Genomic DNA, 27683 nt, shown 5'->3' with positions numbered 1-27683 from the left:
GGAACAGAGTCCTGGCTCCGGGAGGCATGCCAAGCACTTCTGCGGTCTTCATTACCGAAAACAGTGAGCAAGATGGGTAATGGCAAAATGCACTGAAGCCACTGACAACAAAGCTTTGATCTCTTATGACAGGAGAACCACTGTGTAAGGAAGCAAAAACAGATGCACACAAGGGTTCTGTAGACATGGGAAGTAATCAGGCTGTTTACACAACAGTGTCGACAGGAAATCTTCTCCTGACGTGGGAGTGGATAGGGGCTGATGGGGCATGTTCTGCATTTCCTAACCCATCCATAATCTACTTGGTTAATTGGAGTTTAAAATTACTTTCTAATATTTACTCAGAATACAAATCCAGCATTGCAGGCGCTAGCTGCTCCATGGTGGCCCATCTCCATTCACAGGGGCTGCCCTGTGAGTGTCTTGTGCCTGGCCCACAGGCAAAGGTCATGATGACGTAGAGTGATTGACATGAATGGTGCTGCTCTGCTGTGTTTCAGAACTTTTATTGTCCTAAGAAAAGTCCCTGGTTTTAAGAGGAAGTGATATTCTTGTTCACAGAAATATCACAGAAGTTAGAACATGTGAAATCATTTTGAAAAAGGTTAAGTGCGTTATACTTGGCGGCTGCTTGCCTTTCCTTTTAGTTTTCTTACACCTGTTAATTTTGAACTTTAACAAACTGTAATATATGTACAAATACAGACAATACGTGGAGAGGAACACTGTAAATAACAGATGATTGGACCATTCCCAGGTTCCAGGGCTTATGCAGACATTACCAGCGTATTGCAGCTTAGCCCCAAAGTTGTTTCAGAACCCAGAGCAATCCAAATGGGGGAGCCTTGGAATCTTACAAAAGGATAAATGCCCATACAGAAGTGAAAATCAAAACCAACCAGAGGAAAATGTACTCAGTAGAGCTTCTTGTTACCCACCTTTGTTGCCAAAGTCCTCGTTGAAGAAGAATAGACCAGAACCCAGAGAGTGCCGCCGCTTCTCCATCAAACCACACACACTTTTCCAATAGGATGCAGTGAAGGGGAAATACCACCGTTTCCCTAAACCAAAAGTTCCTAAGAAAGTAAGACACAGTTAAAATTAGAATAATTATTTTTCCATGTACATGAACATTCTGAAGTACATAACCTTAACTAATCCAAATGAAATGTCACTCTCCACTAATAAATTTCAAATGCACCACATACATACACCAATCATATAATGAGATAGCATGTCCCCTTTTGAGGAGAACCCTAATTATCTCCTTGGTTCAAGCCAGAGCTATCTGCTAGCTTCCCTCAAATCTACTTCCCCCAAGTGACCCAGAGCCGTACTCAGAAAACTTGAAGAAATGCTGGGTGCTCCACCAGGAAAGCCCCCATCTTCTCACATCCTGAGATGCTAGCGCTCTTCTTTGACCTGTATTTGATGCTTACAAGAGTAACTAGATAACGGAAACATGAAGTTGGTGCCTGAGAAATTTTTCAGGGAGAACTTCTACCAAGAAGGATAATTTGTAAGTCTAGCAATTCCATATGAAATATATCCATGTTCCTTCATTCTCCAGCCTCACAGCCATTTAGCATTCACTTTGCCCTCATTCCATGCAGAAAGAAATGAAAAGGTCTCTAGCTATTACCGTGTCCAAATCTCCTATAGCGCACACACATCATTCTAGCATTAGTGTGATTGAGGAATATTAATTGAAAGCCTAAACTCTATCAGTGACTCGAATAAAAAGACCCACAGGAAGAGACTTCAGTACTTTGACCATCCAGCAGAACGCTTACATACTATAACCAGAACATTCACAAAGTTGGTCACATACTCAAAGGAGGGTGAAGGGCTGTGAAAAGGTCTGGTATCCGTTCCTGCTTTTGTGTTTACTTCTATCCCCCTCTGTGGAAACCCTAATCCCTAGCACATCAGGATGTATGTGATTTTGGAAAGGCAGCCTTTGAAGGAAGTAGTTATGGAAAAATGAGTCAAAGGGTGAGTCCTTTTTTTGTTTGCTTTTTCCTTGGGAGAAGAACTTTAATAAATGTTTTTAAAAGAGAGAAATAGAAAAATCACCATTGTGTAGACTTTCTACATTTTTATTTCTAAAAATGTTTTTAGTTAAAATAGAATTAGAATACCTCCCTTTTCTCTCTCCAGCCCCTCTCAGCTATCCTGCCGCAAGCCCCTCCCAGCTCCCCTCTCAAGCTGACAGTCACTTTTTCTTTGACTGTTGTTACATATAGTGATTTAATATAAACATAGATATGTGTGTGTGACAAATACCTATAAATCCAACCTGCTGATTCCACTTCTATTGTTTGTGTGTATGTAGTCTCAAGACTGACGTCTTTTCATTGGACAATAAGGAGGTTAATCCCTTGAGGAGGCTAATTCTCCTTCTCCCAACAGTCATTGGTTTCTTATAGTTCTTTGTCTGGGGGACCCCTCTTCCAGGTTAATATGTCCACTGATACTGTCACTGTCCCAGTTAACACAATCATTTCTAGAACAGACTGGCTCACAGCATCTGACTCTTACAGTCCCTCTGCCCTGCATCTGTGATGTTCCATGATTCACAGACGCAAGAGCTGTGATGTAGGTATACTTGTTGGGGCTGGGCTCCCCATGATATGTTGATCTTTTTGTTTTGTCCAGTTGTGGTCTTCTGTGGTGTTCTTCATTTGCTGTAAAGAGAATCTTCTTTGGTGAGGGGAGGTAGCTTCACTTCTCTGTGGGTATAGTTGTTTAACAATGCTCATTCACAATAGTTGGGAAATGGGAACAATCTAAACGCCCTTCAACAGATGAATGGGTAAGTAAAGTATTGTGTATGTACACAATGGAATTCTAATCGGCTAGAAAGAAAAATTAGATCATAAAATTTTGGGGTAAATGGACAGACCTGGAAAAGATCATATTGAGTGAGGTACTAAGACCCAAAAAGACAAATGCTGCACATTCTCATTCATCTGTGGTTCCTAGCTCCAAACCCTCAGATGTGAGTATGTAACCTGGGGGTAACCACGTAAACCAAGACAGCATAAAGGACAAGTGTGGGGGCTACTAGGAGGAAAATAGCAAGGGCTTGCCCAACAACAGAGTTGATGGCTCCAGATGCTATGCAGTGGCTGGCTCCTACTCTCACCTGACCTGTCTATGTGAAAGTATAACACAGGTATACCAGCAAGAAGATCTTGGGGTATCCTTTCACACAAGTTCCCTTGCCTCAAACAAAAGGAGGAAGCGATCTCATCTTTGGGTCCCAGCTTAATTACAAATTATTCAATAAGCTTCATCACATACAAGCATGAACAATGCATTTTTGGGAACAAAAGAGATAACAAGCAAGCAAACAAATACAATGGGAAATTATTCTCCATTTGCCAGCTGCTGCCCCCAATCTCCCATCTTCTCATGAAGAGGCAGTGTCCCACTGAGGGGCTTCTGAAGTACACATGTTCTGCCAACCCTGGGGACAATGGGAATGGGACAAGTAGCAGGATTCAGATGCTTAAAGCACTTCTAGGTTTTGAATTAGTGATTAAAGTTCTAGATGGCAAAAACAACATGGAATTGAAAACACCTTCTGAGTGTAAACAATCACCATTCTATTGTTTATAATGGGAAAGAACTGAAGTTAGGCTTTCAAAGTTGAAGAAACTAGGAAACACTTTTATTTAGTGATATGCTGAATAGCCATTCATATTTTTAAAGATGTGACTAGATGACATTATTTCTTTTGAAACAGAGGGAAATGTATAAATGTAATATGAACCCAGTGATGTGCAGAAAGGTATCTGAAACAGAATGGAAATTATATTACTATTTCTAGTTGATAATGTTGGAGACAAATGGATATTTTTCCTGCTTCTTCAAAAAAATTTGTAAGAATGTTCCAATGATTTTACAATCAAAATAGACCTGTGTGATAAATTACAGCTCACGTTCTCAGAATCAGCAGGAAGGAAGGAACAGCTCCTCCATGCACACTAGAGGTGAACCCAACTGCAACTGCCTGTTCCAAGGAAGCAACAGAACATCTTCACACACTAGAAGTATCAAAAAGAAAGCCAAAAAGCAAGCAAAAGCTCAAATCCACTTCAATTAAAGTACATGTTACAAAGACATCTTCATGCAATGGCTTTCAAAGTGATGGTCATGATGCATATACGCATTGCTGAACGCACAAGAAAGCACATATATATAGTCATTCACACTTACAACAGTCTCTGCCCTGTAGGACTAGCTCATGGGAGACACTGCTGAGAATGGATAAGGCATGCTTCCTGGGGAGGAAAAGGAGGGACTTGAGACTCTTCCCAGGGACACAGTATCAGCAGGCCAGCCCAAGAATGAACAGAGCACATGAGGATGCAGCTCCATGCAAGGACCCTGAAGTCACCTGAATCCATAGCATCCTGTTTCTTGTTTAGCTCTTCCCCAGTTTCATCTTCTTGTTCCAAATAGATGTCTGTCATATCGATAAAATCTCCCTCTACTAGCTCAAGGCCACACAAATTGGATCAGACCCAGACTCCTGTCTTTATGGTTTTTGTACTAGTGAATATGACAAGTACCACAGAGAAAAACTCAGCCCAAGCCAGCATTGCAGTTTCAAGGTCTCTATAGATACACAGCAGACAGATGCAGGCAGAGGTAAATGTCTGAGAAAGCAAAGGCAGAAAAGGACAAGGAAGGATGACTAGAGGTGGCAAATACAAATGCCAGATGCCCAGCTGGATTTGAATTTCGGACAAGCAGCACGTGATGTTTTATTGCATCACCCAAACATCCGTGGTTATCTAAAATTTGAATTTAGATTGGTCCTCTTATTTTATCTGGGTATCAGACACTGCTACCCATACCAGTGAAGTTGAAACAGAAAGCCAGGTACTGATAAATATTGGGTAAAGTCAAGGTCATCTGAACTATTCAGGACATGGAAGCCTTTCCTGTAGCATTTTGAAGTCAGGGGAAACTCTCCATATGGGAAGGTTGGGTCTATCTGGTCTGTTTTTAAAAGCTATAACTGAAGTCCACAAAAAGGTAGGTAGCAGAAGTTGGAGAAGAAGGAGAGACATAAGAAGGAAGGAGTTACGTGATCAAATGGTCCTGAGCAGGAATGAGACCTGACCTAGAATGATGGCTTCAGGAACAGTAAGAAGGGACAAAAAAAATGAGAGGATGTTCAGTTAGAACAAATGAATTTGAAGATAAATTGAATCTTAAAGGTCGACTCTCTAAGCCATCACAGGCATAATCAGCACAGCCTTTTGAAATCCTCTCAGGGAATCGATTCATCTCACTAAAGCTAGAAGCTGCCTGAGCCACATGAGGGTGACCTCCTCTCTGCTCAGGTCAGGGCTGTGCTTTCCCTTAGAGATCTGAATTCACGTGCACACTCTCTAAGTACTTGCACACTACTCACATTGCCAAGTGTTATTGGGCACAATGTGTGGGAAAGTCTTGGTGTACGCCAAGCTAAATTCTCTAAGGGCACCAGTCATTTGGATTATGGAGGAAGAGAAACTAATTAGCATCATCTGCCCCTCCCCTTGGACTAATTTCCCTTGTCACTATAAGGGAAAGTGTCAATGGAAAGGGCAGATCTGGTAGAGTCAAACGTAACTGGGAGAATATAAAGAAGAGTTTGTGAAATGACAACTCAGAGAGGACAGATGCCATTCGTGAGCTCTCAAACAGAGAGCTTAGCCTCTGACATAGGGCCCTGAAGCCTAGGAATTTATCTGAGGCCCTTCCACAGTGAACCAGAAGGCTTTGCATCACAACTATGGATTGCTATGTAGCAAAGAAAATAAAAGAGAAAGCATTTCTTTAGAGCTTGGTATGTGTATATTTATGTATAGGGGTGTGAGTATGATAGACAGACAGACAGACAGACAGACTGAGACAGAGGGAGAAGAAGTCCATAAGAACTTTCTGCACACAGGATACTTTCAAACTGTGAATTCAAATACATTGATATTCTCTTTGGGGTATATTTATCATCGTTATTTGTATACATTATTATTTTATATGGTGAACAATGGCCATTAAAAAGATACCTTTCTATTAACAGTTCCCAGAGACATCAGCACAGTATACTAACAAGGGCCATTGAGGGAGAGAAAGGATGGTCAAGAGACTGACAGAATAAGGGGAAAGTGTGAACATGCACCTGAACATGCTTTTCAATGAACAGAAACAACAAGAAAGGGCATGTATGTTTAGAATTGATTGGCCTGTATAATTTCATTGGACTGGGGGTCAATGAATCTCTAGTTTTCTAATACTTGCAGAGCTAAGGAAATGGTAGGACCCAAGTGTGTGTTGTTTCCATCCACACCACTGCGCCATCATTGTCAACATGGGAGTCTTAACTACTATTCTGTTACTACGATGACATGCCATAACCACAAGCAATTTATAGGAGAACAGGATTTACGTTAGCTTTCAGTGTTAGAAGAGATATAGCTTGTTGTGGAGGGGAAGGCATGGTAGCAAGAGTGTGAGGGCATTATGGACATCAGGAATCAGAGAAATCACATTTTGCCTATACACAGTAACCAGAGAGAGCAAACAGAAGTAGGGGTACGCTAAACTCATCCCAGTGATGTACTTTGCCCAGCAAGGCTCCACCTCCAAAGGCTTCCATAATCTTCCCAAACTGCACCACCAACAAACTGGGGATGAGCTGTTCTCATACATGAGCCTATGGGGAACCGTTCTCATTTGCACTACACCAGTGGACCTTGTGGCAGGCAGAATGCTGGGCCCATGGTGGAACACACCAATCATCCACACACAAAATCTTAAAAAAGAAAGTTTATAAAACCTCCAGCATTGCAGTTACTGATATAAAAGCTCCCTATTATTTTTCAGTCTTAATCATATGCTGTCTAGAATACCTCCCCACTCAGTATTTTTGCAATTCAGTTATCTTACATCACTGTTTCTGTGTCTAATCTAACCCATCCTTTATCCTATCACCCATTAGAAATAAATTTTCAATAAGTCTAAGACTCTGGACCCTGCCTGAAGCTACTATTGTAGGGTGGACTTCCAAGGTCAAGAGGGCAGTTTCTTCTACCCGCCATCATTTATTAAAAATCACTTGCCACTTATCCTTCATATTGCAATTAAAATAGTGCCTTAATTTTTATTTAGCTACACAGCTAGGCTTTCTTATATGTTTATTTCATTTCAATAGAGAGGGGGGTAACAGAAAATATTTATCTTAAAAGAAGTTACTAGGTCTGAGAACTCCTAGAAAGTATGCCCTTACCAATCTACAGATCTAAAGCCCTTCAGTATTCTCTAACAATTTACTCTGGTCATTATTGGCAGACTTTGTCAAAGTTGAAAATAAGTACCTTATATACTTAAAGGACATGTAAGCTATCAGTTCTAATTTTTCATCTAAGTTTTGAAATAGAAGAATTGGCAATTTCATGGCATGTAGAGAAAAGAATCATTTTTGCCTTTGTCTTCCCCAAAGAAAACAAAAGACTTTTATTTTCAATATTGTGCTCTAAAGATTTTGGAGCTGTGATTCTGCTCTGAAATAAACTACCCATGTTCCTTCACACCAAGCTAAAGGATGAAATGGTAATGCAACTGCAAAGAGCTCACTGTTTGAATTCCCTAAACACAATATAGAGATAGGACCTTGCAATTCAAAGGTGGCTTCTCTGTGTTCTCATAGTTGCTTCCCTTTGGAGGAAGTAGAATCCAGTCTAGTTGGGACTTGTGACCCATCCACGGTCATAGAACACCTGTACAGCCACACAAAAGAAAAGGTAGAAACATTCCCTGGAACAGGCACTTTGGCATGTTGAAGAGAGACTTAGAAAGCATATCACTGTCTCATCAGATATGGTAAGATAACAACTGGTACTAAGATGTCTCAAAGCTCCTGTATGTCAGGGGTAGGAGCTACAGGATGGGTGTTTGGAGTTGTGTACTGATGTCTTACCCCTCACCTAACAGGAAGTGGTGGAATGAGGACCCTGAAGAAATGAAGAGCAGAAGCTGATGAAAAAGAGCCAGAGATGCTGGCTGGACGTAGTAAGTTCCAAATGCCAGGTACCATGGCACAGCACAAACCAGAAAGCCAATGAAATTACAAATGCAAACGAGCTTTGGCATTTCCATCTGTCCATCCTTAAAGACGGTGACTCTGAGCCCCAAGCTGACCTCCTTTAGATTTTAGGGGAGAAAATATTCTCTGCAGTTACCAAAGTATGATGTTCCCCTGACTCAGTGCCAATTTCTCAGGTTCATCTACACCAACACTAGTCTTTTCCAAGCCTAGTGGACCCCTCCATAAATGCAGCCATATTTTCTCTTTCTTCTCAAAGGGGTCTTATGTGTGGACACTGTCACAATATCAACCACCTGCCTCAAGGCTGGAACTTTTTAAATTGCAATGAAGTATACACCATGTTTATGCACATAGTTCATGCTCACACCACCATCTTCATCAAGTCCATCTCCACATCTTTGCTCTCATGGCTCCTGGAAGCATTCTGTCCTTATACATTGGCCTCAAGCAGAGTCATGTTTATTTGGCTGGTTTATTTCATTCAAAGCCTGTGCAGGTGTCAGAATTACCTTTCTTGCTCTGGCTAAACAATGATCCCTTCTACAAACATACCACAGTTTCTAGATTCATTCATTTGCCGTTAAGTCCTAGGACTGCTTTTGTCCTTCAGCCCCTGTGAATAGGATTAGATGACTAGAAATGTACAAATATCTGTTGTAGGCATTGCCTTCAATTCTTTTAAGGTTTAGTCTTGAGTGATTCCTGCTGTTGCAAGAAATCTCTTATAGTGGAATCATTTCTGTTTCCTTTCCCTACTACCACCCCCAAAAGATACTTTCAGCCTCTCCCATGACACTTGGGTCTCATTCTCCAGAATTCTCTAGAAAGCCTGTGACCGCACTCGACTACCTGCCCCTGCCCCTGCCCCTGTTCTCAGGTCTCTCCTTCTGAGCACTGCCTTTGTAAAATTTGTACTTTCTGTGTCTAGATGGTGATCACTGGTGTCTAGAAATGCCAGAGGTGGAAAGATTTAGAAATATGAAAATCTCATACCAGGGTACTCACGGTCCAAATAAAAGGGGTCATATTCATCTGCAAGCTCAGGCCACACATGCATCTTCAGAAATGGGAAACAAGCCTGGAGAGTGAGAAAGGATGTGGACCACACATAGGAGAAGGAAAGAGGGGCAACTCCAGAGAGCACTGGGTCCTGACACTCCTTTCTCCTGAGTGGAGGGCTGAGCAAACACTTTCAATTCAGAGATGACGTCTTCAGATATGGGGGTGGGAGTACAGAGTTTATTTCCAGTGGAGCTCATCTGATAATCTGGGTTACTGAAAGGAGCATCATTCTCACTTTTTAGAACTGTTTTAAATTACATTTATTCATTTGTGGTATGCATATGTTTTGTGCTGTGGCACACATGAGGTGGGCAGAGGAGCACTTGTGAGATTCCATTCCTTTCTTCTGCCGTGTAGTTTCAGCAGTTCAAATTCAGGCTGCCATAATGAGTGGAACTTTTACCCACCAAACCACCTTGCTGGCCCCTCATTCTTTTTAAAGAAGCTACCTATTTAGTATTACATCCAACCAAATATCCTTTTTTTTTTTTTTTACAGTGAAGCAAGTGATCACCAAAAAGAAAGGACAACTTAAAAAATAGGAAAAGAAATGTTTGCAAACCACACATCTCAAAACATGTAAGGGACTCCTACAACTGAATACTCAGAAAGAAAATGACCCAGTTCTCTTAAAGACCAATTGTCCTGAATAGACATTTCTTCTAATAAGACATACTTATAGCCAATGTGTTCATATAAGGTGTTCAACATTACTAATCAAGGAAAGGCAAATTAAAATCACAGTATCATCTCACTCTCACTCAGATAACCATTGTGAAAAGAAAAAGGGCAAAGATGAAACTGTTAGTGAGGGTGTAGATAGAGGAAACCCTTGCATACCTTTGCTATCAATGTAAAATTATGATACCATAATAAATTACAAAATGGAGATTCATCAAAAAACAAAAAACAAAAACAAACACAGAACTGTTGCATGACCCAGCAGTTTGCATGTGTCTACACAAAGGGATTGAAATCAATTTGCTGAAAAGACATATGCACATCTTTGTTGGTGACTTCTCAAATGTCCAAGACATGAAGTCAATGTAACTCTCCTTTCATAATGAATAAAGGAACAATGAATTCTTTCAAATATAAAACAGAATATTATTCAACCTTGAAAAACATATCCTATCATTCAGGACAAGAGGAATAGACCTGGAGGATGGCATTATATCCTTTAACTCCAACACAGAAAGACAATGCTACATGAGACCACCTGTCGGAGAACTACAAAATAGTCAGACACGAAGGGTTCCCAGGGATAGCGGCTGCCAGCAGCTATTTTGTGAGGGGATTAACAGATATTGACCAAACTAACACCAAGGTCCTGCTATGTGAGATGAATAAGAATTCCAGCTGAACTGTAGGACATTGTCCCTGCAGTTAACAACCGTAATGCACACTTTGAAATTTGCTATTACCTAATATCACGCTAATTAACTCCCAAAGTGTATCTTCACCCACGATAGGCAGTTGTGTGCCCCACACGAGATACTTCCATTTATTTTTTTCCTTTACTAAATCATTTTACATTTTGAAAGCACTGCATAGTCAATTTGTATAGCTACTAAACATTGGTACTGTATGGTGGTAGTTAATTTGGCATTGACACCATTTTTCCCCTTTCAACTTACATATCCCTACACTGAATTTTGTAGCTGGAGTTTTCCTGACTGGCCCACAGTCAGGACAAATCTCTCTCACCCGCCAGTCCCAAGCCGCTCAAACCCGATCAAGTAAACACAGAGACTTATATTGGTTTCAAACTGTATGGCCGTGGCAGGCTTCTTGCTAACTGTTCTTACAGCTTAAATTAATCCATTTCTATTAATCTATACCTTGCCACGTGGCTTGTGGCTTACCGGTACTTCACATGCGGCTTGTCATCATGGCGGCTGGCAGTGTCTCCCTCACCCAGCTTCCTGTTCTCCAATTTTCCTCTCTGTTAGTCCCGCCTATACTTCCTGCCTGGCCACTGCCAATCAGTGATTTATTCATTGACCAATCAGCAACACATTTGACATACAGACCATCCCACAGCAGAATTTCATCATTTTTATCACATTTGTCTGTCAGAGGAGGAAAAAGCCATATTCTTTTTTATTCTTTATTAAGAAATTTTCTACTCACTCCTCATGCTATCCACAGACCCCCCCTCCTCCCTCCTCCAACACCCAGCCCTCTTTCCCAAGCCACCCCGCATCCCCACATCCCCCACATCCCCCAAATCGAGGTCTCCCATGGGGAGTCAGCAGAGCCCAGCACACTGAGCTTAGGCAGGTCCAAGCCCCTTTCCAATGCACCAAGGCTGAGTAAGGCATCACACCACAGACACCAGGCTCCCAAAAGCCTGCCCATGCACCAGAGACAGATCCCGATCCCCCTGCCTGGGTACCCCCCCAAACCGTTTGAGCCAAACAACTGTCTTCTGTGTCCAGAGGCCCTAGTCCAGTCCCATGGAGGCTCCACAGCCACCAGTCCACAGTTCATGGGCTTCCACTAGCGTGGCCAGTCATCTCTGCACATCCTCCCATCATGATCTCGACCTCCCTCGCCTGCAGTATTTCTCCTCTCTCTCATCAATTGGATTCCCGGAACTCAGCCTGGTGCCTGGCCATGGATCACTGTATCTGCCTCCATCTGTCACTGGACAAAGGCTCTTTGATGACAGCTAGGTTATTTGCTAGGCTGGTCACCAGAGTAGATCGGTCCAAGCACCCTCTGGACCACTGCCAGCAGACCAAGGTGGGGTCAACCTTGTGGATTCCTGAGAGCCTCCCCAGCACCCTGCCTCTTCCTATTCCCATGATGTCCTCATCTATCATGGTATCTTCCTCCCTGCCCTCCCACTCTGTCCCTGTTCCAGCTTGACCCTCCCATTTCCCTATGTTCTCATCCCCCATTCCTTGCCCTCTGCCACCCCCCCACACCCAGTCCGCTCATGTAGATCTCATCCTCTTCTCCTTCACAGGGTCATCCATGTGTCCCTCCTAGGGTCTTTCCCTGTTAGCTAGCTTCTCTGAAGCTGTGGGTTGCAGTCTGAAAAGCCATATTCTTTATATTTGAAACCAAATGCTTTTGTGTAATATCATACCTTTGCGTAAGTTTATTAAAGATACATTTCGGGGGCTTGTTTTTTATGTTTATTAATTTTTTACTTTTGAGATTATAATATAATTCCAACATTTCTCCATTCCCTTTCCTCCTTCCAAACCCTCCCATATGTTCCTTCTCACTCTCCTCTTTTTTACTAGTTTTTATTTCATACACACACACACATATATATACATATATGTATATATGTGTATATATAACTAAGTATAACATGTTCTAGGTGTTTGCTGTAAGATTGTACCTCCTAATACCATTTATTTTTTGATACAGGGTCTTTCTACATAGTCCTGGCTGTCCTTGAACTCACAAAGATCTTCCTGCCTTTGCCCCCTCAGTGTTGGGATTAAAGTAATACAAATATTTTTTGTTTTCTAACAAATGATATGTTGGCATTTCTGTTGAGATATGTCTTTTTGATTTTTAACTTTAGAAAATTAACTTTCATATAGAGCTATGAAACTTTTATAAGCTTATATATTTGCCTATAATTTTATTTGTATAGTTTGAAATATTTATTTAAATCTTTATATATTGATCTCTATTGATTTTTTAATGTTTTTGTTATTTATTTATGACTTTGACATCCTGTTAAGAAAGGCCTTCCTTGTTTCTGAAATCATACATTTCCTATGACTTCATTATTTTTAGTGGGTTGTTTTTTTTTTTGTAGTGATGAAAATCAAATCCAGAGTTTTATACATTCTGGATAAGTTCTCTACCACTGTGCTATATTCCAACTCTCCCCTCTACTTTAATACTATTCATTTCTAATAAGTTTAAGAGTGGGAGTTTAATATTTTTCTCTGTAGTAAATTTAATAACTGAGCAGAGCAAACTGTATACATTTGGGTGGGTTACTTAGGTTTCTAGTCTGGTCCCATGTCTGTCTAACTCCCATCCCTACATTGTTGAGGAGAAAATCCAGGGTCTTGAGCACGCTAGGTGAGCACTCTACCACTGAACTGCACTCCTCTACCCCAACCACTCCATCTTTTTTAAAAATTTTATTTTATTTATATTTAATTGTATATGTGCATGTGTGTGCATGTGCATGCATGTATTCATGAATGCATGTATATAAGAGTGTGTGTGTGTGTGTGTGTTTGTGTGTGTGTGTGTTTAAGCATCTCTCTGTCTCTCTGTCTCTCTGGGTATCTCTTTTTCTCTCTCTGTCTCTCTGTCTTTGTCTCTGTCTCTGTCTCTGTCTTTCCCTGTCTCTCTCTCCCTCTGTGTGTGTGTGCGTGTGTGTGTGTGTGTGTGTGTGTGTGTGTGTGTGTGTGTGTGAAAGTGCACTTCCCATGAAAGCTATGAAAAAGCATCAGATATCCCAGAAGCTGGAGATACACCTGGTTGTGAGCTTCACAACATGAGTGCTAAGACAAACTTCAATCTTCTTTAAGTGGAGGACATGCTCTTAACCACTGAGTCATCTCTCTGGCCCCTCAATTACTCAACCTAATTTATATAAGTATTGCACTATTTTAATTCTGATCAATGCACAGAAAGATTTTGCATAATTATCAGCCTCTACAGTTTCCCATTATTATTTAACAATTTTGATTTTGTTATAAATTTAGATTTTTAGATATCCTTCAGAAACATTTTGTCAATTGAACACAAATTACTACTTTGGGAACTTTCTATTTAAATGATTAATGTACATTTCACCATATTAAATTAACATAATGCTCATATTAAAAGTCACAGAATTTGAAACTATAAAAATCTGTACATTTATTTGCAGAAAATCAACATAACTTGCAATAATGAGTGTTCCTGTTCAATAACACAGCCCCCTTTTTCATTTACTGAAGACTAAGTGAGGCTCACTTACATTTTTTATTTTTATGTGATATGCATTATCACATCAGATTCAAAGTGAGGTGCTTTGTCTTATGGCTTAGAGAGTGAAACTCTTCACTGCTCAGCTCTGTGAATTCACTGCTGTTGTGTAGCAATGCTCCTGAATTTTGCACATCTGTAATCATTCATTTTTTTTAATTGACTCTCACACACAAACTAGAAATAATCATGGGCTTATGCCCTCCTCTTGCTATCTCTTATTTTCTTGTGGTTTTACCCCTTTCCTTGTGCACAGAGCATGCATCTCAACATTCAGCATCCTGTCTCCTACACAGACTTCATCTTGCCTCTGAGAGCTACAGAGCTGGCCCAGGGCACTAAAGACATAATGGTGTTGGCTGTCTTCATCTTCCTTCTGCATTGAAAACACAGCGGACACAGAGGTGGAGCTGAGGACCAAGCCCTCTGCCAGCATGGGCAACTAGAAAGTTCTAGGTCCTTCTGAACAACCTTTTGCCTGTACCTTGGCCCCTCTCCTCTCGCCTGCTCTTCAGCCAGCTACCCTTTTCTATCTGGCTCCATAGCAGCCCAGATTCCTGGAAGAGTAGTCATAGTCGCCAGTACATAGCATGTGGGGACATGACTCATCTTGGAAACTAACAACTACAATAACAGTAACAAGACTAAAGCCGACCTTCTCTGCCAGTAACAGCTACTACCCCACAACATGAAAAATTCAACACCGTTACACCAAGGCATGTGGACGTGAGACATGGCCAACATGGCCCCTCTGTGTCTCTCTGTCTCTCTTCATCTCTTTGTCTCTTGCTGTCTCTGTCTCTTTGTTTCTGTCTTTTTCTTTGTCTCTGTCTCTCTATCTCTCTCTTTCTCTTTCTGTCTCTCTGTTTCTCTCTGTCTCTGCCTCTCTCTGTCTCTCTGTCTCTGTCTCTCTGTCTCTCTCTGTCTCTGTCTCTCTCTGTCTCTGTCTCTGTCTCTGTCTCTCTCTCTCACACACACACACACACACACACACACACACACACACACAAAGACCTTCTTTCTTTTCCTGAACCTTGTTCTGCAACGAGGTCCCTCCCTCAGAATGCGTAGAGCCTGGTGATGCCTACTACTCTGGCATGATTAATCTTGATTCTACACTAGACAACTGATTTGCATATTTTATTCCATTAGAAGTTAGTCAAAGAAACACATTTCAGTGAGAATTAGGGGGATACCCCTACTAAATAGCTTCCTTGGTCTATTACAATATAAATCCATACTGTCCATGGTGTGCTGGTTGACACAAGCCTAGATATCTGAGGATAGGGAACCGCAATTGAGGAAATGCACTCATCAGATTGGCCTGTGGGCACACCTATGGTGCATTTTCTTAATTACTGATTGACGTCGTAGGGCCCTTGCCCATTGTGGATGGTGCCACCCATAGGCAGATGGTACTGGGTGCTCTAACAAAGCATGCTGAGCAAGCCATGAGCAAAAAGCCTTAAGCAATCTTCTATGGCCTTTGCTTTTCAGCTCTTGCTTCCAGGCTCCTGCCCTGTTGGAATATCTGCCCTGACTCCTTAGGTGATAGACTGAGGCATAGAACTATAAGCTAAAGTAAGCCCCTCCCGCTCTCAGTTGCTTTTGATTATGGTATTTGACCACAGCAATAGAAACCTTCACCAAGACAAAACTTTGTACCATGGTATGGGGTATTGCTATGACAGATCTGATTGTGGTTTTTTTTTTTTTTTTTTTTTTTTTGAGGATTGTGGTAGCATTTGAACTTTGAGCTGGAAAAGCAATATGTGCCCAGAACTCCATGAGCTGTTCTGTGGGAACAGAAGATAATGCTGAGCGCAGTGGAAATGATGGAAGCCTGGCTTGTGAAGTCTCAGAAGGAAATAAAGACAATATCAGGGTCATTCATGTGATTTTTTTTTTTTTTTTTGAGTTAAGAATCTGTGGTTCTGTTCAGCTGGGGCTGAAGAATTATTATAATTAACAAGAGACCAGCACCACTGATGTGAAACTTTTGTTTTCTTGGGAAAATTATTTGATGATGGTTAGCTAGAGATGAGAAATTGGTGGTGATTAAGAATAGATCAGCATCACTCACTCTGTCTCCCAGATCTGACCCCCAGATCCAAGCCCAATTCGGCAGCAAAACACCATGGCAACCTTTCCCCATCCCCTGTTCCAGCTCCTGTGGATTCCACAAATCTTCTCCCCTTCTAACCTCCCTCCCCTAACTTGTTGCTTTGTCCCAGACCCCAACCCTAGCAGACACCCTCTGCTAACCCAAGGACTGCTCCTCCCAGGGCAACAAGTAGGCCGAAGAAAAACCCACACCTCTCTTACTGCTCTGAGATCCAATCCCTCAACTCTCATCCCTAGCTCTGTAGCTGGAAGTCTTGTGGTCTCCCTTTCCTCTCTGATCCCATGCCCAAGGGATCACAAAGACCTTCTCCTCCTCCAACCTTCCTTCTTCCAATTCATTCCAGTATCCCAGCCTCCAACACCACCATGCATTTCCTGCTAATGCACCAGCTGAGCAAGCCAGGAAAACATTCAACAGCCATCACATGTTCCTAAAATCCAGGGAGAAAATAGGAAGCAAAGAACAAAAAAAAAAAAAAAAAAAGCAAAAAGCACAAATCCAGAAATCAGCACCTAAACTTATAAAACCTATTTAAACCCAGATTTCTAGTTGCCAGCATAAAAGAACAATGAATAACAGTCAAGGCAATATGTCTCCACCAGAGTTCAGCTATCCTATCACAGCAGGCCTTGCATATTCCAACATAGCTGAAGCACAAGAAAAAGACCTTAAAACCAACTATATGAATATGATAGAGATCCTTAAAGAGGGAATTATTAAATCTCTTAAAGAAAGTCAGGAAAATACAAACAAAAAAATTGGGAGAAATAAAAAAATCCAAGAAAACACAAACAACAGTTGAGAAAATGAATAAGACTGTTCAAGACCTGAAAAAGGGAAACAGAACCAATAAAGAAAACACAAAGAGAGGGAATTCTGGAAATGAAAAATTTAGGAATTTGAACAGGACATACAGATAAAAGTTTCACCAACAGAATACAAGAGATGGAAGAGAGAATCTCAAGTGCTGAAGACACTATAAAAGAAATGGATATATCAGTTAAAGAAAATGTTAAATCTAAAAAACTCCTGACACAAAACATCCAGGAAATCTGGGACACTATGAAAAGACTGAACCTAAGAATAACAGGAATAGAGGAAGCAGAAGAATCCCAGCTCAGAGGCCCAGAAAATATCTTCAACAAAACCATAGAAGAAAATTTTCCTAACCTAAAGAAGGAGATGCCTATAAAGGTACAAGAAGCACATAGAACACCAAATAGATTGGACCAGAGGGAAAGTCCTTTTGCCACATAATGATTCAAACATTAAATGCACAAAACAAATAAAGAATATTAAAAGCTGCAAGAGAAAAAGATAAGTAACATATAAAGATAGACCTATTAGAATTACCTCCGATTTTTGAATGATTTCCCCTGGATTTCTTTATAAAAGCCAGAAGGGTGTGTACAAATGTGCTTCAGATTCTAAGAGACCACAGATGCCATCCCTGACTACTATACCTAGCAAAACTTTCAAACGCCGTAGATGGAGAAAAGATATTCCATGATAAAGTCAAATTTAAGCAATATATATCTAAAAATCCAGCTGTACAGAAGATGCTAGAAGGAAAATTCTAAAACAAAGAGGTTAACTATGCTCATAAAAACACAAGAAATAAATAATCTCACACTAGCAAATCCAAAAGAAGGGAAACACACACACACACACACACACACACACACACACACACACACACACCTCCAATGCCAACACTAACACCACCACCACCAACAAAAACAACAAAATAACAAGAATCAACAATCATTGGTCATTGATATCTCTCAATATCAGTGGTCAAAATTCCATAATAAAAAAACATAGATTAACAGAATGGACATGAAAATAGGATCCATCCTTCCGCTGCATCCAAGAAACATACCTCAACATCAAGAATACACATTAACCCAGGAAAAGGGATTGGAAAAAGATATTCCAAGTAAATGAACCTTAGAAGCAAACTGGTGTAGCCCATTTTAATATCCAGCAAAACAGACTTCAAACCAAAATTAATCAAAAGAGATAAGGAAGGACACTATGTATTCATCAAAGAAATCAAAGGAAAAATCCACCAAGATTACATTTCAATTCTTAACATCTATGACTCAAAAACAAGGGCACACCAGTTTGTAAAATAAACATTACTACAGCTTAAATCACGTCTTGACTTTCACACATTGATAGTGGGAGACTTAATTACACCACTCTCACCAATGGACAGGTCATCCAGACAAAAATTAAATTGAGAAATACTGGAGTTAAGAGATGTTATAAACCAAATGGACCTAACAGATATTTACAGAACATTTCACCCAAACACAAAAGAATATACCTTCTTCTATGCACCTCATGGAACTTTCTCCAAAATTAACCACACACTCAGACACAAAGCAAGGCTCAACAGATACAAGAAAATTGAAATAACTCCCTACAACCTTTCAGACCACCACAGATTAAAGCTAAATATCAACAACAACAGAACCAACATAAAGCTTACAAATTCATAAAAACAGAAAAATTCTCTATTGAATGAAAAATGCATCAAGTCAGATATAAAGAAAGAAATTAAACACTTTCTAGAACTCACTGAAAATGAATACACAGAATATTCAAACATATGGGACCTGATGAAATAGCACTAAGTGCCTAAATTAAAAAAAAAAAATGGAGAGATCCCATGCTAGAAACTTAACAGCCCGCCTGAAAGAACAAAGTGAAGTAATGACACCTGAGAGTAGATAGCAAGAAATAATCAAAATGAGTGCTGAGGTAAATAAAATAGAAACAAAGAGAACAATACAAAGAATCAATGAAAAAAAGTTGGTTCTTTGAGAAAATCAACAAGATAGACAAGCCCTTATCTAAACTAACTAAAAGGCATAGCAAGAATATCCAATTAACAAAATCAGAAATGAAAAGGGGAACATGAAACACACCAAGGAAATCCAGAGAATCATAAGGACATACTTTAAAACCCTGTATTCCACCAACTTGGAAAATCTGAAAAAGATAATTTTCTCCATAGGAACCATTTACCAAAGTTAAATCAAGATCAGATTTTTAAAAATTTAAATAGATCTGTAACCTCTAGTGAAATAGAAGTAGTCATTAAAAATCTCCCAACAGGGAAAAAAAAGCCCATGGCCAGATGGTTTTAATGTAGAATTCTACTAGACTTTCAAACAAGAGTTAACTCCAATACTCATCAAATTACTTCACAAAATAAAAACAAAAGGAACATTGCCTAATCCATTTTATCAGGCCACAGTTACCCTAATACCCAAACCACATAAAGACATTGCAAAGAAAGAGAATTACAGACAAATTTCTCTTGTAAAAATACTCAATAAAATACTTGCAAACCAAATAAAAGAACACATCAAAAAGATCATTCATCATGACCAAGTATGCTTCATCCAAGATATGCAGGGAAGGTTCAGTATATGAAAATCAGTAAGTGTAATCTACCACATAAGCAAACTGAAGAAAAAAAACACATTTAATCATCTCATTAGATGCAGGAAAAAAACTTTGACAAAATCCAATACCACTTCATGATAAAAGTCCTAGAGAGTGTAAAGGTACAAGAGATATACCTAAGCATAATAAAGGTAACTTACAACAAACCTATAGCCAACATCAAATTAAATGGAGAGAAACTCAAAGCAATTCCACTAAAATCGGGAACAGGACGAAGTTGTTCATTCTTTTCATATCTACTCAATATGGTAAAGTTTTAGTTAGAGCAATAAGACAACTAAAGGAGAGCAAAGGGATACAAATTGGAAAGGAAGAAGTCAAAGTACCATTATTTAAAGATGATATAATAGTGTACATAAGTGATCCTAAAAATGCCTCCAAGGAACTCCTACAATTGATAAACACTTTCAGCAAAGTAGTTGGATACAAGATAAACACACACACACACACACACACACACACACACACACAAAAAAAAATCAGTAGCTCTCCTATATATAAATGACAAGTGGACTGAAAAAGAAATTAGAGAAACAACACCTTTCACAATAGCCTCAAATAATATAATATATCTTGGGGTAACTCTAACTAAGCAAGTAAAAGACTTGTATGATTAAAACTTCAAATCTTTGAAGAAGATATCAGAAGACAGAATGATCTCCCATGCTCATAGATCAGTATGATTAACATAGTAAAGATGGCTATCCTTCCAAAAGCAATCTACAAATTCAATGCAATCCCCATCAAAATCCCAACACAATTCTTTACTGACCTTTAAAGGACAATTGTCAACTTCATATGGAAAAACAAAAAACCCAGGATAGTTAAAACAAGCCTAAACTTAACTGCTAAAGGTCTCAACCATTCCTGATTTTGAGATGTACTACAGAGCTATAGTAATAAAAACTACATGGTATTGGCATAAAAACAGACATGTTGATCAAAGATCAAATTGAAGTCCTAGACATAAATCTACATACTTAGAGACATGTGATTTTTTTTTATAAAGAAGCCAGAAATATACCCTGAAAAAAGACAGCATCTTCAACAATGGTGCTGGTCAAACTGGATGTCTGTATGTAGAAGAATGATAATATATCCATACTTAGCACCCTGCACAAAATTCAAGTCTAGATGGATCAAAATTCAACATAAAGCCAGATAGATTAAACCTGATAGAAGAAGGAAGTGGGGGATAGCCTTGACAAGGGAGTAGACTTTGTGAACAGAACACCAATAGCATAGGCACTAAGAATGACAATTAATAAATGGGTCCTAATGAAACTGAAAAGCTTCTGTAAGACAAAGGACACCATCATTTGGACAAAGTGGCAGCCTATCACTTTGGGAATGGAAAAAGATTTTTACCAATTCAATATCTGATAAAGGACTAATATCAGAAATATATAAAGAACTTGAGCAACTAGATATCAAAAACTAAATAATCCAAATTAAAAATGAGATACAGACCTCAATAGAGAATTCTCAATAGAAGAAACTCAAATGGTTGAGAAACACTTAAAGAAATGGTCAATATCCTCAGCCATTAGGGAAATGCAAATCTAAAATATTTTGAGATTCCATCAGAATCTACCTGTCAGAATGGCTAAGATCAATACCACAAGTGACAACTCATGCTGGTGAGGATGTAGAGCAAGTGAAACACTCCTCTACTGCTGGTAGGGCGTGCAAACTTGTCCAGGCACTATGAAAATCAATATGGCAGTTCCTCAGAAAGTTAGGAATTGATCTACCTCAAGACTCAGCTATACCATTCCTAGGCATATACCCAAAGGATGCCCCATCCTACCACAAGGACACTTGTTTAACTAAACAGGTTTTTTTTGGGGGGGGTTGTTTGTTTGTTTGTTTGTTTTTGGAGACAGGGTTTCTCTATGTAGCTTTGCACCTTTCCTAGATTTCGCTCTGAAGACCAAGCTGGCCTCAAATTCACAAAGATCTGCCTGCCTCTGCCTCCCAAGTGCTGGGATTAAAGGCATGCGCCACCACCACCCAGCCTAAACAGCTATTTTTTAAAAAATGATATCTTGAAATTTGCAAGTAAATGGATGGAACTAGGAAAAAAAATCATCCTGAGTGAGGTAACCGAGACTCAGAAAGATAAATATGGTATGTATTCTATTATAAGTGGATATTAGCTGTTAGGTAAATGATAACCAAGCTACAATCAGTAGACACAGAAAAGTTAGGTAAAGAGGAAGAGTCTATGGGGGGAACACATTGATCTTCATGGGAGAGGAAAATAGAATAGAACACATGGGTAGTCTGGTAGGGGGTGGGGATGGGGATGGGAGATTAGATGAGGGAATGAGGTGAAAGGAGAGAGTATGAGCCGAGATGGCTGGAATTGGGGGGCTCTATGGAGGTGGTGTGAAAAACTAGTGCAGGGAAACTGCCTGTAATCTATGAAGGTGATCCTAATGAGGACTCCTGGTAATGAGGGATATGGAGTCTCATCTGCCCACCATTTATTGCCATGTAAGGCCTTCTAATGGCTTTCCAACCCAGCAGGTCTGGGTTGCATTCAATTGAGTTGTTGGCCAAGGAGGTCTCATGGAAATCCCCAAACAACCCAGGCTGTTGCTAAGAAAAAAGGTTAGTCTCTGCAAACTGACAGCAGGGCACCACACAACTCATTGAACATGGTGAAGTGGAGATGGTCCCTATAAGGAATCATCACCCCTAAGTTCTAGTGTCTTTGGTGTGGGAAGGTACCCTATAGGCTACCCAGAAAGAAATGGGGACATCAACCCAGCCATAAAACCTCTGATGTACAATCTGTCCTGCTTGAAAAATATGCTAAATCTATGGTGGCATAGAACTTGTGGGAGTAGCCAATGTCTTATTTGACCTAAGTCCCACTGTAACCAAGAATCAGAGACTAGATAGCCCAGAGACCTAGGGTGAAACCAAATACTATTGGTAAAAATAATCTTAAAATGTATCAATAAAATTACTCTTAATACTAGTCTGTTAGACACATGTATCAATGACATCTTATCCAGTAGTCATCAGAGAGGCTTCCACCAGCAGCAAATGGAACAGATGCAGAGACCCTCAGCCAGACATATGAAGAGAGCATAAATGGGATGTCTCCATCAAATTCCTCCCTCAGAGCTCACAGGGTATCATGAAAATTTAAGAACCAAAGGGGATGGAAGACACCAGGAGATCAAGGCCCCCTGAATCAACTAAGCAAGGTGAGTATGATCTCACAGAGACTGGAGCATTAAGCAGAGAGCCAACATGGGTCTGTGCCAGGTCCCTTGTGTGTATATCACATCTTTTAGCTTAGTAATTTTATGGGACTCCTAACTGTGACAATGAGTGTATCTCTGACTCTTGTGCTTACTCTTGGGACTCTTTTTCTCCTGTTGGGTTGCTCTGTACACTTTCAATATAATAGTTTTTGCTTCATTTTATTAGTATTTTATTTTGTCAGGTTGTTGGCTGTCACCTCTTAGATGCCTGTTCTTTCTTTTGTTTTTTTGGTTTTGGTTTTGTTTTTTTGGTTTTTGGGGGGTTTTGTTTTGTTTTTGTTGTTGTTTGTTTATTTGTTTGTTTGTTTGGGGTTTTTTTGGTGCCTGTCCTGGATCTCGCTCTGTAGACCAGGCTGGCCTTGAACATACAAAGATCCACCTGGCTCTGCCTCCCGAGTGCTGGGATTAAAGGCGTGCACCACCACCGCCTGGCTTGCCTGTTCTTTCCTAATCAAAGACAGAAAGGGAGTGGATATGGAGGGGAAGGGAGGTAGAGAGAAACTGGTAAAAGTATAGGGAGGAGAAAGAGAAACTAAAATCGGGATATACTGTATGAGGAAAAAATTGCAGTGGTTTAAAAGAAAATGGCCCACAAAGGAAGTAGCACTATTAAGAGTTATGGTCTTGGTGAAGGAAGTGTGTCATTGTGGGGGCAGGCTTTGATGTCTCTTTTTCTCAAGCTTCCCTCAGTTTAACAGTCAGTCAACTTCCTGTTGTCTCTGAGTCAAGATGTAAGCACCATGTCTGCCTGCATGCAATCATGCTCACTGCCATGATAATAATGGACTGAATCTCTGAAACCATGAGCCACCCAGAATTAAATGCTTTCTTTGTAGGAGTTGTTGTGGTCATGGTGTCTCTTCACAGCAATAGAGACACTAACCAAGACAGAATTTGGTACCAGAGACTGGGGTATTGCTGTGATAGGCCAGACCATGTGTTTGTTTGGACTTTGGTACTCTGGGTTAGGAAAGCAGTAGAATGCTTTAAGCATTGCTTAATGGTCCATACTAGTAGAAGCATGGAAAACAGTGGTGCTAAGAGTTACTTGAACTGTACAGGGCTCACTCAAGAAGGCTCAGAGAAGAATTTTAGTATGTTGCCTAGAGATTGTTCTTGAGATATTTTGGTGAAGAATGAGGCTGCCTTTTACCCTTGTCCAAAGAGTCTGCCTGAGGCTAGGTGAAGAGTTTTAGATTAATTCTGTTGGCAGAGGAAATCTCAAAACAGCCTAGTACAGACTCTGTTATGTGGTTATAAGTGGTAACTCTAATGAAGATTTATAATGAAAGAAGCAAGCTGAGCAAGGAAAAATATTTGAGGAGAAAAAGAGCACCAGGAAGTGGAACAGAGCTAAGTCCTGTGTTCTAGGAGATAAACAGATTAATAAATAGAATAAAGGGAGTGGTGACCTCAGGGCAAGATTCCACCCAGCTAAGTTTCCAATGTTGGGAAAAGAAGTTAAGAAAAGTTTAGAGCCCAGTGTGGTGGCACACACCTTTAATCCCAGCACTGGGAAGGCAGAGGCTGGTGGATCTCTGAATTTGAGGCCAGCCTGGTCTAAAGATCAAGTTCAAGGACAGCCATGCTTAGATTGTAAAAGGAAAACAGAAAGCTGGTGAAGACATAATTAAACATGGGGGCCATGTTCCAGCCCCAGTAAACAGCAGAATTTGGCAGCTTCAGCAATGTGGTTCTGGCTTTAGCATTAAGGATAGAAGAAACTGGTTACATATGCTGCCTCTGTGCCTAAAGACAGCTACTAAAGCCAGGCATTTGTCAGGGGTGTCCCTGACAGACAGGAGGCTTAACAGAGAGGCCTTTGTCTGAAGCTGTCTGAAGTTGCAGCCTAGATTGCTTTGGAGAACCCAAGATGTTAGAGATGCCAGAGTCATAGGATACCTGCTGAGGAGAGCTACTAACAGGGAGTGGAACCAGCCCAAGAGAAAGAAGTGTGTTGTAGTCAACAAAGCTGAACGGAATTGGAGATGGGGAGAGCATTTTCGACATCAGATATGGAGATGCAGAGTTTAGAATTTGCCCAGCTGGTTTTTGGTCTTGCTTCGGTCCAGTGTTTCCTCACTATGTTCCCTTCCCTGTGTTTTGGAATGGTAACATATATTCTGTGCCATTATATATTGGAAGTATATGATCTGCTTTTTTATTTTGATTTTTACATGGGGGAATTACAGTTAAGAGATTGCCATGTATCTCAGAAGAGACTTTGGACTTTTAAACATTGTTGAGACTATGGAGAATTTTGAAGTTGGGCTGAATTCATTTTACATTATGTATGGCTATAATCCCTTGGAGGCCAGGGAATGGAATGTGGTGGTTTGAAAGAAAATGACCCCCAAAGCAAGTGGCACTATTAGGAGGTATGACCTTGTTGGAGGAAGTGTGTCACTGTGGGGGCAGGCTTTGACGTCTCCTTTTCTCAAGCTTCCCTCAGTGTAGCAGTCAGTCAACGTCCTGCTGCCTCTGAGTCAAGATATAACAACTGTCAGCTCCAGCACCATGTCTGCCTGCATGCCATCACACTCCCTGCCATGATGATAATGGACTGAACCTCTGAAACTGTAAGCCAGCCACCCCAAATTAAATGTTTCCTTTATAAGAGTTGTCCTGGTCATGGTGTCTCTTCATAGCAACAGAAACCCTAAGACAAGAATCTATTTTCAATAAAAGGAAAACAAAGAAGAAATCAAAATCATCAAGAACCTTAAAGCTGGGAGTATTTCCTCAGAATCAGCACACAGAATCAATTGTCTAGAGGTCTCATGCTGCCAGCCAAATTTGGTGATTTGAGGCTCCCAGGTGGTACTAGTTTTAAAGGCATGAAGGGGTCGTGAAGTGCATCTGAGGCTTGGGGCAGGGTCAGAGTCTTTCAAGAGAGCCCAGGAAAGACTATTGTGGAAGTGGTAGTTCAGGTACAGTGGATCCCCAGCATTTTGGACATCCCAGTACCATAGAATGACCAAAAAGAACAGCACCACAGCACATGTGAAATAGAGCCAGCCTGAGCCTATGAGACAAGCTGTGTGTGCTATGGATGGCAGAGGCAGAGAAATGTTGTTGCTATGGCCCTTTGAAGCCCAGAGGATTGTGGATGGGTCCCAGACATCAAAAACTTAATACTTTACACTTTGGCTTTGCTTTGATTAAATTATGGCATTGCTTTGCTTCTACCTTCTTGCAGTAAGAAAGTATGTAACTTAGTTTTACTTTTACTGGAGCCCACATGTGAGAGACCTTAGAATTTTAGAGAAACTTTTGTCTCTTAAAGAGATTTTAGACATTTTAAAGAAACTGAACTTTTAAAGTGTTGTGATTTTTTAAGACTATGGAACTTTTAAAACTTGGGATGTTTAATATTGTGATATTGATATTAGCATGGGACCTTGGGGATGAATAAGAAAGGAAAGTATATGGTTAAATAAGTCATGTGTTTGCGTCTCAAGTTGGCAAGGAGTCAATTGTTCTGGTTGAGTTTTGTCAACTTGACTCAAACCTAGACAGCTGAGAAGAGGGAGCCACAGCTGAGAAAATGCATCCATAAGATTGGCCTATAAGCAGGCCTCTGTGGCATTTTCTTAATTAGTGATTGACGTGGGAGGGCCCTGTTTATTGTGGGTAGTGCCACCTCTAGACCAGTGGCCCTGGGTGCTGCAAGAAAGCAGGCTGAGCAAGCCATGGGGAATAACCAGAATGCAGCATTCCTCCATGACCTTTGCATTAGCCCCTGCCTCCAGGTTCCTGACCTATTTGAGTTCCTGCCTTGACTTCCCTCAGTGATGGACTATAATGTACTGTAATGTGGAAGAGTAAACTGAAATAAACGCTTTCCTCCCTGAGGTGCTTTTGTCTATATTCTCACCACATCAATAAAATCCTTAATGAGGATGTTGGGATTCTTGTACCTCAGGTTTTGACAGTGGAAAAGAAGTCAGAACATTCTTGGTCCTTAAACACATTTGATCTTAGCACTACTGAGGGTAGCCTCATTTTGCTGGTCTTTGTTATTGTGAGGCTCTTTTCTTTGTCCTTGGAGTTCTCTGTCCAGACACTTTCTTCTTAGGAGTCATGTGTGTTGTGTGATGATCAAGACATCCAGCTTCTCTTCTGGCGACCGTTCTTGATTGCCTTTAGTTCTAGCTGATTTGGGCTCCTCCAAGGAGCAGTGAGTGACCCTGCACCAACAGAGCCTCAAGATCCATTAGCCTTTTTTTAAATCTTTATTTCTGTTGATTCTTCCTCCTTCCCTGTTGGGTCCCCATTTAAAAAAAAAAAAAGGATTTCTCTATGTAACTCAGGCTGGCATTGAACCCATGATCCACTGCCTCTGCCTCCTAAATGTTGAAATTCCTGGGCTGTGCTACTATGTCTAGCTTGGTGCATTTCTTTCTTTTAAAAAATAATTTGTACATTTTAGGATTTATTTTTAAGTGTGTGTGTGTGTGTGTGTGTGTGTGTGTGTGTGTGTGTGTGTGTGTGTGTGAATATGAGCACAAGAGTACAGTGCTGACAGCTGACAGATGCCGGAAGAGGATGTCAGGTCCCCTGGAGCTAGAATCCCAGGTGGTTGTAAGCAGCCCAGCATTAAGTGTTAGGAACTGAACTAGGGTCCTCTACAAGAGCAGCAAGCACTCAGCAACTGAGCTGTCTCTCC

At 40.5% G+C, this 27683-nt stretch overlaps 1 protein-coding gene across 1 annotated transcript in view; it reads right to left on the bottom strand.

Annotated features, from left to right (window-relative positions):
- Abca13 (ATP binding cassette subfamily A member 13) overlaps positions 1–27683 on the bottom strand; it is a 446515-nt gene that overhangs the window by 220142 nt on the left and 198690 nt on the right. Inside the window, exon 36 of the mRNA XM_052734499.1 lies at positions 939–1076. Coding sequence (XP_052590459.1) covers positions 939–1076 — 138 coding nt within the window. The remainder of the gene's footprint in view (positions 1–938; positions 1077–27683) is intronic.

Source organism: Peromyscus californicus, unplaced genomic scaffold, assembly GCF_007827085.1.
Source record: "Peromyscus californicus insignis strain IS unplaced genomic scaffold, ASM782708v3 Scaffold_13__1_contigs__length_99412109, whole genome shotgun sequence".
NCBI classification, from domain to species: Eukaryota; Metazoa; Chordata; class Mammalia; order Rodentia; family Cricetidae; genus Peromyscus; species Peromyscus californicus.
The sequence above is the reverse complement of the archived record's forward strand: the minus strand, read 5'-3'. Positions and strand labels throughout refer to the sequence as shown.